Raw genomic sequence first — 16,389 nt, 5'->3', positions numbered from 1 at the left:
CAGAGAATAAATGAGTCTGTGGTGGCGGTAATCTCCAGTTATGAAGTGAAAGTCAGAGGGAGGACCGAGTCCCAGAGTCTCGGCCTGGCCGAGGCTCGGGGTGGGAGGAAGCGGTGGGGTGGGCCAGGTTCCGCCACGTCTGGGGCGTGCCGGCCACCCAGGGGGTCGCCCGGGGGGTAGAGGCCCGCTCCCCAAAACGGAGTCGTCGGGGGACCGCCAAGCGCCGGCCGGCGGGGGGGCGGCGCCCGCCGCAGGGTTGGTCGTTCAGTCATTCGGCGGTATTTATTGAGTGCTTACTCCGTGCGGAGTGCTGTACCGAGTCCCTGGGAGAGTACCGTATAACAGTAGACAGACACGTTCCATGCCCACAATGAGCTTACAGACTAGAGGAGGAGACAGAGGTGAATAGAAATGAATAAATGACAGATGTGGACGTAAGTGCCGGGGGGCGGGGGGCGATGAATAAAGGGAGCGAGTCAGGGCGACGCAGAAGGGGAGCGGGAGAAGAGGAGAGGGGGGCTCAATCGGGGAAGGTCTCTTGGGGACCCCGTTGGAAGGGTCCCCAGCAGCACCCCCCCGTCGCGTTGCAGCCGTCGCCCAGCGCCCAGTCATGGGGGACATGAAGACCCCGGATTTCGACGACCTCCTGGCAGCCTTCGACATCCCCGACCCGACCAGCCTGGATGCCAAGGAGGCCCTCCAGCCGCCCAGCGAGGAGAGCGAGAGCCCCCTGAAGCCGGCAGGGATGGGCATGGACGAGGGCCTGCCCCTGGCCCCCGCCGGCCCGGCCCCGGACGTCCCCGCCGTCAGCGTCATCGTGAAGAACACCAGCCGCCAGGAGTCGTTCGAGGCCGAGAAGGAGCCCCACCCCGTCCTCCTGCACAACGGCTTCCGGGGACCCGACCTGGGCCCGGAGCCCCCCGGCCCGGGCCCCCACTTCGGCAAGTTTGACTCGCCCTTCGTGAACGGCGACAGCGCCCGGGGTTACCCCGGCGGCAAGGCCGAGCCGCCCAAGGCGGAGCCCCTGCCCACCTTCAGCCAGTTCAGCCCCATCTCCAGCCCCGAGCCCGAGGATGCCCTCCAGGACCCCGGCGCCGGGGAGAAGCAGAGGCCTGCCGAGAGCCCCTTCTTCCCCGCCCCGCCCGGCCTGGCCCCTCCCGGGACGGCGGTCCTGGAGGCCCTCGGGAAGCTGCCCGAGCTCAGCATGTTCGACCACTACTGCAAAAAGGAGCCCAGGTTCGAGCCGCAGCCGGGCGGGGCGGCCGAGCCGGGGCCGGACTCCGGCCGGGGCCCCGGGGAGGCCCACCGCTTCCCGGGCGAAGCCCTGGCCTTCCCCGGCCTCCCGGCCAACCACGTCGGGGACCCCTCGGGCCCCGGGCCCGAGCCGGGCCTCTGCTCCTCCGTGCCTCCGCGCCAGCGTCTCAAGCCGGCGCACTCCAAGTTGTCCTCGTGCGTGGCGGCCCTGGTGGCCCTGCAGGCCAAGAAGGCGGCCGCCGGCCTCGCCAAGGACGACGTGCCGGGGATCGTCCCGGGGCCCCCGGAGCCCGCCCGGGAGGACGCCGCGGGAGGCAGCCCGGGGACCCCCCAGTCGCCCCAGAGCCCCTCGGAGGCCGGGAGGAGGGGCGGCAGGGCTCCCCCGGACAGCCCGCGCAGCGTCTGCAGCGACAGCAGCGCCCGGGGGTCCCCGCCCGCCATCCCCAAGGTCAGGATCAAAACCATCAAGACGTCGTCGGGGGAGATCAAGAGGACGGTCACCCGCATCCTGCCCGACCTGGACGACGCCGGCAAGTCGCCCGCGGGGTCGCCCGGGGCCGGGCCCGAGCAGGCCGCCGGCCGGACCTCCCCCGCCCGGAGCGAGCCCCCGGACGGAGAGGCCGGGAGCCCGGCCGGGGACGGGGACGGGCCCGGGGCGGCCCCGGGGCCGCGGTCCGGCCCCGGAGGCCGGGGGGCCCCCCGGCCCCGCCGCCGGGCGCGAGGCCGCAGCCGGGCCCGGCGACGCAGGCGTCCGCCCCGGCCCCCGCCAGCTTCCTGCCCAAAGCCGTGCACCTGGCCAACCTGAACCTGGTCCCGCACAGCGTGGCCGCCGCCTCCGTGGCCGCCAAGTCTTCGGGGCAGCGGCGCGGCCAGCCCCAGCCCCCGCAGATGTCGGTGCCCCTGGTCCACCAGGTGAAGAGGGCCGCCCCGGTGGTCGTGGAGGCCTTCAACAGGGTCCTCCACGGCGCCAACCCCGTGCCCGTGTACGCCCCGAACCTCAGCCCCCCGCCCGACAGCCAGATCCGCCTGCCGCCCAGCGGCTTCAGCTGCCCCGAGTGCGGCGACGCCTTCGCGCTGGAGCGGAGCCTGAGCCTGCACTACGGCCGGCGCAGCGTCCACATCGAGGTGCTGTGCACGCAGTGCGCGCAGACCCTGCTCTTCTTCAACAAGTGCAGCCTGCTCAAGCACGCGCGCGACCACAAGAGCAAGGGGCTCGTCATGCAGTGCTCCCAGCTGCTCATGAAGCCCATCGCCGCAGACCAAATGTTCCCGCCGGCGGCCCCGCCCGCCCCGGCCCCGGCCCCCGCCTCCCCCAAGGGCGGCCCCGCCCCCGCCCCCTCCCCGCCCGCCATGCCGCTCTTCTCGGACCCGCTGAGGCTCATCCGCCACGGGATCAAGTGTCTTGAATGTAAAAAGCAGGTGCAGGACTGCGTAGCCCTGGCCGCTCACTACCAGAGGACGGCCGAAGACTCCGAGGGGCTGGTGAGTGCGGCCGGACGGGCCGGGTGGGAGCCGGGAGGGGCGCCGGGAGGGGGCGGGGGGCCGAGTTCTGGGGGGTCGGGGGTCCCCGCGCCCCCTCGGGGGCTCTGGTGGGGGGAGCCCGAGAAGCAGCGTGGCCTAGTGGGTCGGGCACCGGCCTGAGTGTCAGAAGGACCGGAGTCCTTCTGAAAATGATTACCATTATTACGCTTCTCAAGCATTTACAGCGTACCGAGTTTCTGAAGGAAGCATGGGTTCATTACTACAGAGTCAACTAAAACAGCGTCCTTGTCCAAAGAAAGGGCTCACCATCAAACTGAGGAAGGACAGACACCTCCAAAAAGATGAATCTGATCCTAGCCCTGGGGTCTGCTAGGTGATGTGTCTTCTCTGGGCCTCAGTAATCTCGTCTGTAAAATGGGGGTTAAGACTGTGAGCCCCGTGTGAGACTAGGTCCCACCCCACCCCGGTGCTTAGAACGGTGCCCGTCACCTAGTAAATTGTTATTCACTCTCTCCCAGGTCGGGAATTAGCCCTGGGGGGGGCTTGCTGGCTCTCTGCCCAGGGGCAGCAGGGCCCCCTCTGTCATCCTATTCCCCCCCACCCCGGCAATGGAGTAATTTAATAATAATAATGTTGGTATTTGTTAAACGCTCACTAGGTGCGGAGCCCTGTTCTAAGCGCTGGGGTAGATCCAGGGTCGTCGGGTTGTCCCACGTGAGCCTCCCAGTCTTAATCCCCATTTTCCAGATGAGGGCACCGAGGCCCAGAGAAGTGAAGTGACTTGCCTCCGGTCACGCAGCTGGCAAGCGGCGGAGCCGGGATTAGAACCCATGACCTCCGACTCCCAAGCCCGGCTCTTTCCACTGAGCCACGCCGCTTGGCGGCCAGAGTAACCTCTGGCCTAACACCGCAGGCTGGGCCAAGCGTCACTCTTGGTGGACTCTGGGCGGGCTGAGGGCGGGGCGTCGGTGAGGGGCTTCAGGAGCCCGCTGAGTCTCCCTCTTCCCTCCCACCCACCTGGGAGTGAAGTGCCGGGGCGGGGAGGGAAGGCCCCTTGCAGTCCCGGTGCGGCCCCTCCTGGGTGGGGCCGGGGCCCCCCCGACCCGAGGCCGAACCGAACCTGGCGGTTTGGCCCAGGGGCCGGGGGGGAGGGAGCGGCCCCCCGCCGCTGCCCCAGCCTCGCCGAGCAGGTTCGCGGGCAGCTGCTGGAGGTCATCGGCAGGTTAGGGTGTCCCTGGGAGGCGGGCGGGGGCCTGCAGCGTTGGAGCATCGGACCGCTGGCCGTCTGCGGCCGCTGGGGTCCCGGGCCTTTCAGACTCCTGGCCGGACCTTGGGCTGGCGAGGGCGGGGGCTTCCGGCAAGTCAGGGCTGCAGTCCGCCCTTCCCCGCCTCGCTGGGGTACAGGGCTGGGTGGCGGAGCCGGGGCGGGCGCGGGGCCCCCGCCGCCTTCTCGCCGGGTCCCCCGCTGGCTCCCGGCCTCCCCGTCTGTCCTTACCGGCGGGGGCCCCCCGCCCCCTCCCCGGCAGAACCCGTGTGTCGCCCCAGGCGGGAAGGGGCCGGACCTGGCGCGGGGGGCCCATTCGGCCCAGGGTCCCCGGGCAGGGGCAGCTCAGAGTGAGCCCCGGCGGCCGCCCGGCTCTCCCTGCCCGGTTTCTGGAAGGACGGGAGGGCGGGCCCGGCTCCCCCCCGGGCCCCCCGGGAAATGTGAGCTCCGGCTTCTCTCTTCGGCTCCTCCCCTTCCACGTTTCCCACTGCCCGTGGAGCCCCAGGCCTCGGCCCCTCCGGGACGGCTGCCGACCTGCCCCTCGTGTCCTCTGGGAGGGCCTCCCGGTCCCCGCCTCCCTGCCCGCCCTCGCCTGGGGCCTTGAGAGGGCACAGCCCGGTACCGGGCCACGTGGGAAGTCCCCTGGGCCCCTCCCAGCTTCCTGGAGTCCGCCTGCCCCGCCGCCCGGCAGGAAGCGGCCCCCCGGTCCGAGCTCCCCTGAGCCCCGGGGGCCGGGGGGGGGGGGGCCTCTGGCGCTTCCCCGGCCTGCAGCCGGAGCACAGAGTTCTGCCCCCGTGGCCGATGCAGATCACCACCCCCGCCCCGCCCGTCCCCGCTCTCCGGCAGGCCTCGGAAACGGGGAGAGGGCCGAGCAGAACGGGGAGAGGGGGGGAAAGGGACCCGTCCCGCGGTCCGGGCTTGAGGAAGAACAGGGCCCCTGTCGTCCCCTCCCTCTGCCCCCGCTGCAGGCAGGCGGGATGTCCCGTGGTGGGGAGTGGGAGCAGCTGTGAGGAGTTCCGGGCCCTGCCGTTTCCGGGCCCGTGGGGTTGGGCACGGTGGGGAGGTGCCCAGGTAGGGAGGCAGGGCTTTGGGAGTGCAGGGTGAATTGCATTCTCTAGCTTCCCAGGGGCGGGGCTGAGCAGCCCCTTGGCCTTGGGGGGAGCTTCTGGTGTTGGGGGTTTGGGGAGGATCCTACGGACTGGGGTGGTGGCTCTGGGAACTTGACTCCCTGGGCCAAGGGAAGCAAGACCACTGGGAATCCCCGGGAGGGGTGTCCGGGGTTCTGCTTGGGCCCCGAGCCCCCGTGGGGGCGACGGGGAGGGCGAGGAGGAGTCCCGAGCCGAGGGGGGAACCGGGGAGGAGGGAGGACGGCCGGCGGGCCGGCGGCTGGTTCCGGTCTGCGGCGCCTGAGGTCCCGGGCGCCTTCGGCCGCGCCCTCCTTCTCCCCAGACCTGCCAGGTGTGCCAGATGATGCTGCCCAACCAGTGCAGCTTCTGCGCCCACCAGCGGATCCACACCCACAAGTCCCCCTACTGCTGCCCCGAGTGCGGGGTGCTGTGCCGCTCCGCCTACTTCCAGACCCACGTCAAGGAGAACTGTCTGCACTATGCCCGCAAAGTGGGCTTCAGGTGAGCGCTACCGGGCGCGCTCCCTCTCCCTCTCCGCCCCCAGCCTCCGGTCATCGCGTTGGGGCGGAGAAGGATCGGGCCCGGGATCGGAGGGGCACGAGGAGCCTGGGCCGGAGGGTCGGGGAGACTCGTTTCGTGTCGGTCTCGTGGAGTGGCAGGAACAAGGCTGAGGGACCCGTGGCAGACGAGGGAGGCTCCCGGGGTTTCTCCGGAGGCGGGTGGAGTTTCTTTCCAGGAACGGTGGTGTCCGTCCAGAGGCCAGGGGAAGACCGGGTGAGGGCCACTGGCTCGGCTGGGGGTGGGTGGCGGGGTGGGGGCAGGACGGGGGCGGGGAGCGAGGGCCCCCGGGACTCAGGAGCCGGATTCAGGGTCCCGCCCTCTTCCCCCTCCATCTCCCTCCCCGCTGTCTCTCCCCTTCTGTGGTGGGTCGGGGCCCCAGGCCGGCCGGCCGAGAAAGGCAGGGAGGGTGGAGGCCACAGGGCCGGAGCAGTAGATCTCTGCCCATCCCCCATGTCCTGACCGGCCGCCTCAGGGACCGCCCGCTCCCAGGGCGTAGACCTCTGCTCGTCCCCCGCTGCGGACCATCTGCCTCGGGGACCGCTTCCGGACCGTAGACCTCTGCCCCTTTCCCCCTCTTCGGACCAGTCACCTCAGGGTTCGCTCCCAGAGAGTAGACCTCTGCCCGTCCCCCCTCTCTGGACCGTCCGCCCTCCTTTTCCCTCCTCTTTGTTCACTGTGCCGGGCGGCGCAGAGAGAAGGGGCCTCAGGAGTAGTGAATTGGCCGGGGGGCGGCTGGGGGGGTCAGGTCTCCAGGTCAGAGCCCGGTAGTCGGCAGGAGGGAGGGGCAGCTATGGCGGACGTTGGGTTTGTTTCACGGAGGCCAGGAGCGGCCGGGCACCGGAGTGGCCCCAGGGACGGTCGGAGAGTTAGTGCTGGTGGACGGCGACTGAGCCCAGGAATGAGGGAGAGGCCCCCGCGAGGCCGTCGCCGGGCCCCCTGGCCCGGCCCCTCCGGCCCGGCCTGGAGGACCCGGAATCCCAGGAATTTGGTGTCTGGCTGGGACCGATGGCTTTATGGCGGTGGAGCCTCCTGAAGCCGGCGTTCTCACCACCCCCGCCGCCGCCGCCCCGCCGAGCGGAGATAGCGAGAGAAGAGGTGCTGGGCCGCCAGGCCGAGCCGCCCCGCTGGGGGAGAAAGTTTGGCCCCCAAAAGGCGTTGCCCCCGGGGTGGGCTCTATGGTGTCCTCTCACCGGTCCCACCCTCCCCGCCAGGTGCATCCACTGTGGCTCCGTCTTCACGTCCCTCGCCCTGCTGAAGGGGCACATCCACGAGCGACACTGTCAGGTCTTCCACAAGTGCGCGTTCTGCCCCATGGCCTTCAAGTCCGCCAGCAGCACGGCCGCCCACAGCGCCAGCCAGCACCCCAGCCAGCCGCACAAGGCCTCTCAGTAAGTGCCACCCCGGGGCGGAGGCGGGGGCGGGAGGAGATGAACGCTGGCCACCGAGGAGGGTCCGGGAGAGACGGGGTGGTCTAGTGGTATGAACCCGATGCTGGCCGTCGTGAGACCTGCGATTGAGAAGCAGCGTGGAGGGAGCACAGACCTGGGAGTCAGAAGGACCTGAGTTCTGGTTCCTGCCTGGCACTTGACTGCTCTGCAACCTTGGGAAAGTCCCTTAACTTCTCTGGGCCTCATTTCCCTCATCTGTAAAATGGGGATTGAGATTATAAGGCCAGTGTGGGGCGGGGACTACTGTGCCCAACCCCATTAATCTGAATCTTCCCCGGCATTTAGTACAGTGCCTGGCACGTAGTAAATGGTTAACAAACGCTACAGATGTTATTATTATTATTAATTATTATCATCTCAAGTCTGCCCCGGATGCTTTGTCCCCTCAGGCAAACGATTTAATCTCTCTGGGCCTCAGTTTCCACATCCGGAAAATGGGAAACCCTCTCTCCCTCCTCCTCCTCAGACTCTGAACCCCCAAGGGGACGGGGACCTTGTTCGATCGGAGTCCCTGGTTACCGACCCCAGTGCTCGTGTGTAGTAGGTGCATTCGTTCGTCCATTCAGTAGTATTTATTGAGCGCTTACTATGTGCAATGCGCCGTACTGAGCGCTTGAATGGACAGTTCGGCAACAGATAGAGACCATCCCCGCCCGGTGACGGGCTCACAGTCTAAACGGGGGAGACGGAGGCAGAGCGAAACAGAACAAAACAAAACAAGACGACATCGTCTAGATAAATAGAATGGAGGTGCAGAGTTGACAGCAGAACCTTGGTCCCACCCCCCCCTCCACCCGGCAACCTCTCCCCACCGTCGCCCTGGGGCCGGCGGTGGGCCCGCGCCGGCCCCCAGGCCCCCTCCCAGCCTCTGGTTGTCCTCAGGCTGATCTACAAGTGCTCCTGCGAGACCGTCTTCAACAAGAAGAAACTAGTGCAGCAGCACTTCTACCAGAACCAGAGCAAGCTGCTGGTGGGCGTCTTCAAGTGCCCCGAGTGCCAGCTGGTCTACATGCAGAAGCAGCTGCTCATGCAGCACGTCAAGGTGGACGCCCCGGGGGGGCGGGGGCCGGGCCCGCGGCGGGAAGGGCCCCCGGGCCGCCGCCCCAGCCCCTGACCCCCCTCTCTTCTCCTCTCCTCCAGAGCGTGCACGGCGTCCCGCGCAACGTGGACGAGCTGTCGGGCCTCCAGTCGCGGCCGAGACGCCCTCCGGCCCCAGGAGCCGCCCGCCGCCGGCCCTGCCCGTCAGGGACGGCCCCCGCCGAGCGTGGCGCGGAGGTCCGGCACGGGGCAGAGGCCCCGGCCCAGGAGGAAGAGCGTGGGCTGGACCTGCCGGGAGTGCCGGGAGTGGCTCCCTGATCGGGAGAGCTACGTGTCCCACGTGAAGAAGAGCCACGGCCGGGTGAGGGCGGGGGCCGACCGGGGGCGCCGCGGTCAGACGCGGGATGCTCCCTTACCCCCTCGCGCGCACGAGGCGGGGAGACCCAGAGCCAGTCGCTGGTGTTTATCGAGTGATTATTGAGCGCCGGGCACTGTGCCGAGCGCTTGGGAGAGTACGGTGCATACGGAGTTGGGTAGGCACGGTCCCGGCCCACAAGGAGCTTACGGTCAGGGTCGCGCCCGGCAACGGGGCCCCCACGGAGAGGTTTTGGACCGTCCCCAGAGGGGATGGGCTCCTGCCTCCGTGAGGTCCGGGGAGACCCTGTCCTGGGCCGAGGTTTTGATGCTGCCCCATCTCCCCGGAGTCTGCCCCTACCCCCGTCCTTCGGGAATCTGCCTCTGCCGCCGGCCCCGTCTCTCCGGAGTCCCGTCCCCTCTCCAGCTCCCCGGCGTCTGCCCCTGCCCCACCTCTCTGGAATCTGCCCCTGCCCCCGCCCAGGCTCTCCGGAATCTGCCCCCGCCCCCCTCCATCTCCTCTGAGCCCAGCCCCCCCCGCCTCGTCTCCCTCAGACTCTGCCCCAGTCCCCTCCCCGTCTCCCCGGAATCGGCTCCTGCCCCCACCCCGTCTCCCCGGGCTCTGACGCCGGCCCCGCCGCTCTGCTCCACTCAGGTCCTGAAGCGTTACCCGTGCCGTGAATGCGAGCTCTCCTTCCACACCTCCGTCACCCTGCGCAGACACGTCCGCAACAACCACGACACAGCCAAGAAGGTCTACACCTGCTGGTGAGCGCCCGGCCCGGCGGCCCCCCGGGGTGGGGTCCCGCGGGACCAGGGCGGCTTTGGCTCCGGGGGAGGCTGGACTAGGGTGACCATCGGGGCAAGTGAGGCCGAAGGCACCTCCTCTCTGTTTCCCCGCCCACCCGCTCCTGCCCTTCGCTCAGCCAGTCTGGGACCGTATCCCAGGAAGCACAGCAGGATCCGGTTGGGGGGCTTGGGGCTCCGTCCAGATCCCCATCCACCCATCCCCTTCCAAAACGTTTCCTCTGGTTTGGGGGCCACCGGCCCGACAGAGGAGCTTCCCCGTCCGCCTTCCCCTCCCCGTGCCGCGGGATCTCCCTCCGACGGCGCCGTCTCCCCGCAGGTACTGCCCCGAGGAGCGGCCCACCTTCCCCCAGCTTCCCCTGCTGGAGAGCCACATCAGCCTTATGCACGCATCAAGAGCCCCGACTGGAGCCAGGCGTCCAAGGCCGCGGCTCCGGAGAGGGGACCCTGCCCAGGTGAGGCCGCCCGGCTCCATCCGGGCCGGGGAATGGGCGGGCCGGGAGGAGTGGGGGAGGCGCGCACGGGTCCGGGCCTCAGAGGGCGGACCCCGGCGGGAGACGTGGGCCTCGAGCAGTCGCGGGGCCCGCATGGCTGCGTGCGTCGGGACTCTGGATCCCAGGAGCCCCCGGGCAGCCGACCCCTGAAGAACGAGGACGGGCTGGCTGTCGTGCTTGGGTTCGGGTAGCGTTGTGGGCAGATGAGCCCGTTACTCGTCGTGGGTTTGGTCGGGGGCGTTTTGGGAGCAGGGGTTGCTTCGGAAAGCTAACGGGGCAGGAACCCCGGATTTAGAGTCTTTTCAGCCCTGCTGGGGAACTCTCGGCACTCTCTTTGGACACCCAGCTGGGCGAGGTGGGATTCCACCCAGGTGGATGTGGGGGAACAGCGGCTTCACCCCCGCAGCCGGACCCCGGGGCCTCCCACCGCTTCAGCTTGGGCCCGGGTCGTGGGGGTGGGTGAGGAGGGCGGGCGTAGAGGGCCTCGTACCCGGCCCACCCTCCCTTGCGCTCCCCGCCGACCCGCCCAGAGACCGAAGTTTCCTTGAAGATAGGGAATGTTCCTTACGCTTCCGTTGAACTTCCTCGTGCCCGGTGATGATAATTACGGTAGTCGTTAAGCGCTTACTGTGTCCCAGCCACTGTTCTAAGCACCGGGGCCGGTACAAGGTAATTGGGTTGGACACAGTCCCTGTCCCGCACAGGGCTCACACTCTTAGTCCCCATTTTGCAGATGAGGGAACCGAGGTTCAGAGAGGCAGAGTGACTTGCCCGAGGTCGCGTGGCAAACAAGTGGCGGAGCCGGGATTCGAACCCATGACCCTCCCGACCCCCAGGCCCGGGCCTCTATCCTCTAGGCCACGTGCGTTGCATCCGAGGGGAGCTCAGCGCAACCATTCGTGGACGTTTCCTGGGGTCGGGAGCTTCTCTGAGGTGGGGAGCGTGGGGGGCTCGGGTGGGCCTGCTGAGCAGGGCTGGGGACTGGAGGGTGACTGGCCCGGAGGCCAACCCGGGGGCCCGAGGGAGGTGAGAGGCCCGGTCCCCCTCTCCCCTCCCTTCTCCCACCACCGGTCGCCAACCGGGCCGCCCTGCCTTGCAGATGAGAGGTCTGAAGAGAGCAGCCGGCGCGGGCGGGGAAGGCCCGGGCCCGACCAACGGAGAGGCCAGCCCCGCCCCCAAAAGACTCCAGGCCCTCTTCCAGTGTGCGAAGTGCAGCTTCGCCACGGACTCGGGGCCCGAGTTCCAGGCCCACATACCTCAGCACCGGACGGGCAGCTCCGCGGCCCAGTGCCGCTCTGCGGCCTCTGCTACACGTCGGCCGGCTCCCTCAACCGGCACCTCTTCATCGTGCACAAGGTGAGAGACCCGGCGGAAGAGCAGGAGGAAGAAGCGGAGGAGGAGGGGCGGGGGCAGAAGAGGAGGAAGAAGAGGAGGAGGAGGAGGAGGAGGGAGGAGGAGGCCGGAGGGGGCGGCAGGAAGAGCCGGCCCCGCAGCCCCCCGCGGAGACGAGCGAGAACGGACACGAGGACCTGAACGGGGAGCCTCGCGGGGAGGGGGCGGGGGGCCCCGAGGACCGCGGGCCGGACGCGCAGAGCCAGCCGCCGGCCACTCGGGACCAGGAGGGCCGGTCTCCGCCGCCCCAGGTCTGACCGGACGCTCGGCGGGGCGGCCGGGCAGGGGAGGGGCCGGACCGGCCTGTAACCGCCCGAGGTCGACGGGAAATAAAAGCTCTGGCCGTGGTGTGCGTGTGGCTGGCTGTGGCCCCTCGCGCCCCTCCCCGCCCTCGCCCGGCCCGGCGAGCGGAGCCCGGGCCGTTCCGGGTCTGCGGCCGCCACCCGCCGCCTCGCGGTCTTCTCCTCCTATTTATGGCCGGACGCTTCCTCCCGGCCCGCCGCCTCCCCTCCCCGCGGCGGGCACCCTCGGCCCGCTCCGCCCCTCTCTGCCCGTTCCCTCCCGTCGCCCGGCTCCGGCCCCCGGCTCAGGGTCTGTGAGAAGCAGCTGGCCTGCAGGCGGGCGGGAGGGACGCCCCTCCGCCCCCCCCGCCCCCGGATCTGCCCGGGCCCCTCCTCCCCACGGATGGTTCCGAAGGGTCGGTCGTAGTGGCCGCCTTGACGCCCCTGCCCCGCTCCCCGCCCCCCCCCCGGCCCTTGTCTTCCCTCCCACCCCCCGACCTCCACGGGGCGGGGGGTGACTGCAGAAACCCGAACGGGCCCCGTGGGGCTGGGGTCCCCGGGGGGGTCAGGGGCTTCCGATGGGTGTGAGGGGGTCGCCGCCGCTCTCCCTCCCCCCCCCCCCCCCGGGGTTTTTGATATGAACTCTTTGGAATCTTTGTACTTTTGATACCGTGCCACCAGAGGGCGCCGCGGGGCGGGGGGGCGGCCCCCTCCCCAGGCCGCGCTCGTGTCGACTTGAGACTCTTTTGAATAAAAGCTTCCTTCAACGCCGCAGCCGGCCGGATCTCTCATTCCGCCTCGGCCCCGGCCGGGGCCGAGCCGAGCCCTCCCGGGAGCCTGTCCGGCGGTCCCCGCCCCCCCACCGCCGGCCGGGTTAACCCCGGGCTGGGGACGGCCCGGCCCCTCGGGCCGCCGGGATCCCGGGCCTGCACCCGGGCACCCGAGACCTCGGGAGATCTCCGGGAGACAGGGCTGGTCCCCGCGGCCCCGGGCGTCCCAGAGGGGTGGCTTTGCCGTCCCTCGGGGTTCGGCCCCGGGAGTCCCAGCAGGCTCAGGGCGGCGCTGCCATCCCTCGGGGTCCGTGCCCTCCTCGTTCTCTGGTGCCCGCCCCGCCCGTGGCCGCGGTCCAAGCCTTATTCGGTCTCACCTGGCCGGGGCTCTGCCCCTCCCCTCTCCCGCCCCCAGAACGGGAAGGACTTCGGGCGGTCGGCGCTGTGAGGAAGGGGGAGCGGACCTGCCTTCCCGGATTTGGAAGCCTGGATCAGGTAGTGGGAACTGGGGGGCCGGGCAGGGCGGGGTTGAGAAGCGGCATTAGCCTGGGAGTCGGAAGGTCATGGGTTCTAATCCCAGCTGTGTGACTTGGGGCAAGTCACTTAACCTCTCTGTGCCTCAGTTACCTCATCTGTAAAATGGGGATTAAGTCTGTGAGCCCCACGGGGGACAACCCGATCACCTTCTATCCTCCCTCGCAGCCCTGAGAATAGTGGCTTTGCACTTAGTAAGCGCTTAACAAATGCCATCGTTATTATTATTGTCCTGCTGTGTGACCATGGGCAAGTCACTTCGCTTCCACTGGGCCTCAGTTACCTCAGCTGGTAAAGTGCGGCTGGAAGACTCTGAGCAACCAGGTGGGACACCTGATTTGCTGTATCCACCCCCCGCGCTTAGTACGGTGCCTGGCACACAGTAAGTGCTTAGCAAATACCATAATTATTATTACTATGAGCTGGCAAGCGGGAGGAGGGTGGGTGTGGCTTCCAAGTTGTTTGAGAGTGCCGGTCACGTTCTGAGCGCTGACTTTTCCTCCGAAGGATTGAATATCAATTATTAAATATTAAATCAGATAAAGGCGCGTGGCCTTTCCAGATTAGAAGGCAAATCCGCTTTTATTCCCCCTGTCAAATGCCACAGTTTTCAGGGGAAATGCTAACGGTAGCTGGAAAGGTTAGCGCGACAGCAGGGAGATTGTGATCGTCTGAGCCCCGTGTAATTACTGCATTATCCGAGGCGCTGTCGCCTCCCCGCTCTGAGACCTGCCTCGCTCCCCTCATCGCATTCCTCTTCCGGGCGCCGCCGGGGCTGCTAGCCGCCGCCTGCCCCGAAGCCTCCGGCCTCCCCCCTCAGAACTTTCTCCCTCTCAAGTGGTTCTCCGGCCTGCTCCATCTGATAGGGATAGAAGAGGCTCGGGAAGTGGGGCCGGGAATCGGTGTGGGGAGACTCCGGCGATAGGAAAGACTCCTGGTGGCGCTGGAGAAGCTGCATGGCCTGGTGGCTAGAGCACCAGCCCGGGACTCAGGACCTGCGTTCCGATCCGGCTCTGCCCCTTGTCTGTCGCGTTGACCCTGGGCAAGTCGCTTTCACTTCTCTGGGCCTCGGTTGCCTACCTGTAAAATGAGGATTCAATACCTGTTGCCCCCTCCTACTTAGGTTGTGAGCGCTGTCTGAGGCAGGGGCTGTGTCCTGACATGATTACGTTGTATCTTCCCCAGCACGTAGAGCAGTGCTTGATGCATAGCAAGTGCTTTAAAAAATACCAAAAAACACCATTGCTGGTTCTCTTCTCTAAGGGAGAGGGGTGGGCACTGAGCAGCAGGGAGAGGGAGGGAAGAAACAGGAAGCTAGCGGAGTCAGGACGGACAGCAGAGCTGAACAGTGGTTTGAGGACAGTTTGGGGGCAGGAGTGTTGCATCCCCAGGGCAGGGAGAACACACTCAAACTAGGGTCTTCTTCCACGATGCCTTGGGTGGAGAAGGCTGAGGCCACAGGCTGGACTGTGGGATTGGAGTCTTGTAAAATAAATATGGCGGGATGTGGGGAGGGTCCTGTTCCATCCAGCCTCAGGAACCCTGGGACAAGTCTCGGTTCCGGTTCCTAAGATTCACGCATTCATTCATTAATCGTACTTATTGAGCTCTTACCGTGTGCAAAGCACTGTACTAAGTGCTTGGGAGGGTACAATGTAACAGACTTATTCCTGCCCACAGTGAGCTCACAGTCTAGAGGGGGAGACGGGCATGAATATAAATAATAGATAATAAATGACAGGTATATACCTACGTGCCGTGGGGATGGGAGGGAGGATTGATGGAGCCAAATAAGAGCGGCCCAGAAGGGAGTGGGAGAAGAGAGGAGGGCTTAGGGAAGACTTCTTGGAAGAGATGTGCTTGAATAAGGTTCCGAATGGGGAGAGCAATTACATGTCCGATACGAGGAGGCAAGGTGTTTCCAGGCCAGAGGTAGGATGTGGGCAAGAGGTTCGACGGAGAGACAGACGAGATTGCGATTAGGGGTTTGATGCTGGAGACTGCTTGGCGGATGGGAGTCTGGCAAGCAGATAACCCCGGCAGCGGCATAAAGGAACTAATTGCCCCAGGCCAATCCCGGGCCTACGGTTGAACCTACTGGCCCACCAAGCTGGATGGGGGCAGAACCTGGGGATTTTGGAGACCTGTAGTGGTGTCAGCCGCGGGCGGGGTGGAGTCTGGTGTGTCTGAGGAGAGGGAGAAATGGAGCCAAGGAAGGGAAGGTGGGGAGGTGGGGACGGCCTCAGCGGGACAGATTTAAATGGAGGGTCGGCTGGTTCAGGCTGTCGGACCCCTCCCGTCTAGACCCTGGGTGTGCCCCAGCTCCTCTCCAGCAGGGCTGACCTGAGGAGGTTCCCGGCGAGGGTGGGCTCAGGTATCTCGGGCCTCCAGGCTTCCGCTTCCGTTGATTCCTGAGTCTCCAAGCTCTCTGGTTAGAGCAGCCCCCCGGCAACCCTCTCTCCTCGCCAGAGCCCAGCCAAGGCCTTGGCTCAGCTCCACACCAACCCTCCCTTTCCCTCTAGCTGTAAAGATCATCATGGCAGGGAATGTGGCTATTGTATTGTACTCTCTCAAGTGCTTAGTACAGTGCTCTGCACACAGTAAGTGCTCAGTAAGTACGACTGACTGACCTTCCTCTGCCCAAAGCGGGTCTGCCCTCGCCCCCTTACTAGAGGGTTAAGCATTCTGGCTACTGTGACAGGAGGGGCAGGAGGCTTGCGGGACAGGGGCAGACGCACCCTGGGGCGGAGGAAGGGAGGGATGGGGTGGAACTGGGCAGAAGGAATCCCTCCCACCACAGTGCTGTGGCCATTCAAGGGAAAGAGCGGAACCTCGGGCGGCTTGGGAAAGTGGGCTTGAGTTTCCAAGCGGGGAACCCCCATCCCCAAGCCCCACTGCTCCCCAGAAACCCGGGACCTCCGAGAGCATCCGTCGCATCTCCTCCCGGCCGTAGCCCCTGCCCTGCCTTGGGGAGCGCGGCGAAGGGTCCTCCGGCCCCCACATCAGCTGATCGCAGATGCCACTTTCAGAATAACAAACATCTACTATTACCAGACGCAAAACATGTTCACGGGGCCACCCCTCAGAAACAGGCCCAGACGATTCTTTTTATAAACCATGATGCAAGCCCGTCGACCTGCTGTTGCGTGCCGAGTGTCCCGTCGGCCGCTCGTCCTACCCCAGATTTGAAGGAAACGTTCCTCGATGCGAGCCCGTCGGCCACATCTGGGAGGGTCGGCCCTTTCCCGGCCTTGGACGTTTCCTTCAGACACCAGGCCTCTTCTCTCTCGGGTTCCCTCTGCCAGCCGGGACTGTAAGCTAGACTTAGTCCTCTAGACTGGAAGCTCCTTGCGGGGAAGGAATGTGTCTCCCAACTCTGTGGTATTGTACTCTCCCAAGCACTTAGTACGATGCTCAGCACACAGTAAGCGCTCAATAAAAATGATTGATAGGGATGGATGCCAGGATCCCCTCACCCTCTTATTTCCCAGGGCGGAAACCGCTCTTTGCTGTACCCGTCGCCGTTCTCCGGTTAGAGATTCAGGCGGTGCTTCAGGCTTGTGACCCAAACGGCAACTTCTGA

The 16,389-nt window shown here is 66.7% G+C and overlaps 1 protein-coding gene across 1 annotated transcript in view; it reads left to right on the top strand.

Annotated features, from left to right (window-relative positions):
• The window catches only part of ZNF592 (zinc finger protein 592), a 29,702-nt gene extending 13,313 nt beyond the window's left edge, over positions 1–16,389 (top strand). Inside the window, 14 exon segments of the mRNA XM_039912873.1 lie at positions 591–1,931; positions 1,934–2,736; positions 5,450–5,628; positions 6,900–7,076; positions 8,019–8,178; positions 8,277–8,341; positions 8,343–8,535; positions 9,184–9,296; positions 9,655–9,790; positions 10,929–11,118; positions 11,121–11,262; positions 12,278–12,341; positions 13,510–13,708; positions 16,298–16,389. Of these exon segments, the coding sequence (XP_039768807.1) occupies positions 611–1,931; positions 1,934–2,736; positions 5,450–5,628; positions 6,900–7,076; positions 8,019–8,178; positions 8,277–8,341; positions 8,343–8,535; positions 9,184–9,296; positions 9,655–9,790; positions 10,929–11,118; positions 11,121–11,262; positions 12,278–12,341; positions 13,510–13,708; positions 16,298–16,389 (3,834 nt within the window). The 5' untranslated portion in view covers positions 591–610.

The sequence above is a fragment of the Ornithorhynchus anatinus genome, chromosome 8, assembly GCF_004115215.2.
Source record: "Ornithorhynchus anatinus isolate Pmale09 chromosome 8, mOrnAna1.pri.v4, whole genome shotgun sequence".
NCBI lineage: Eukaryota > Metazoa > Chordata > Mammalia > Monotremata > Ornithorhynchidae > Ornithorhynchus > Ornithorhynchus anatinus.
This window is presented reverse-complemented; position numbering and strand designations above follow the sequence as displayed.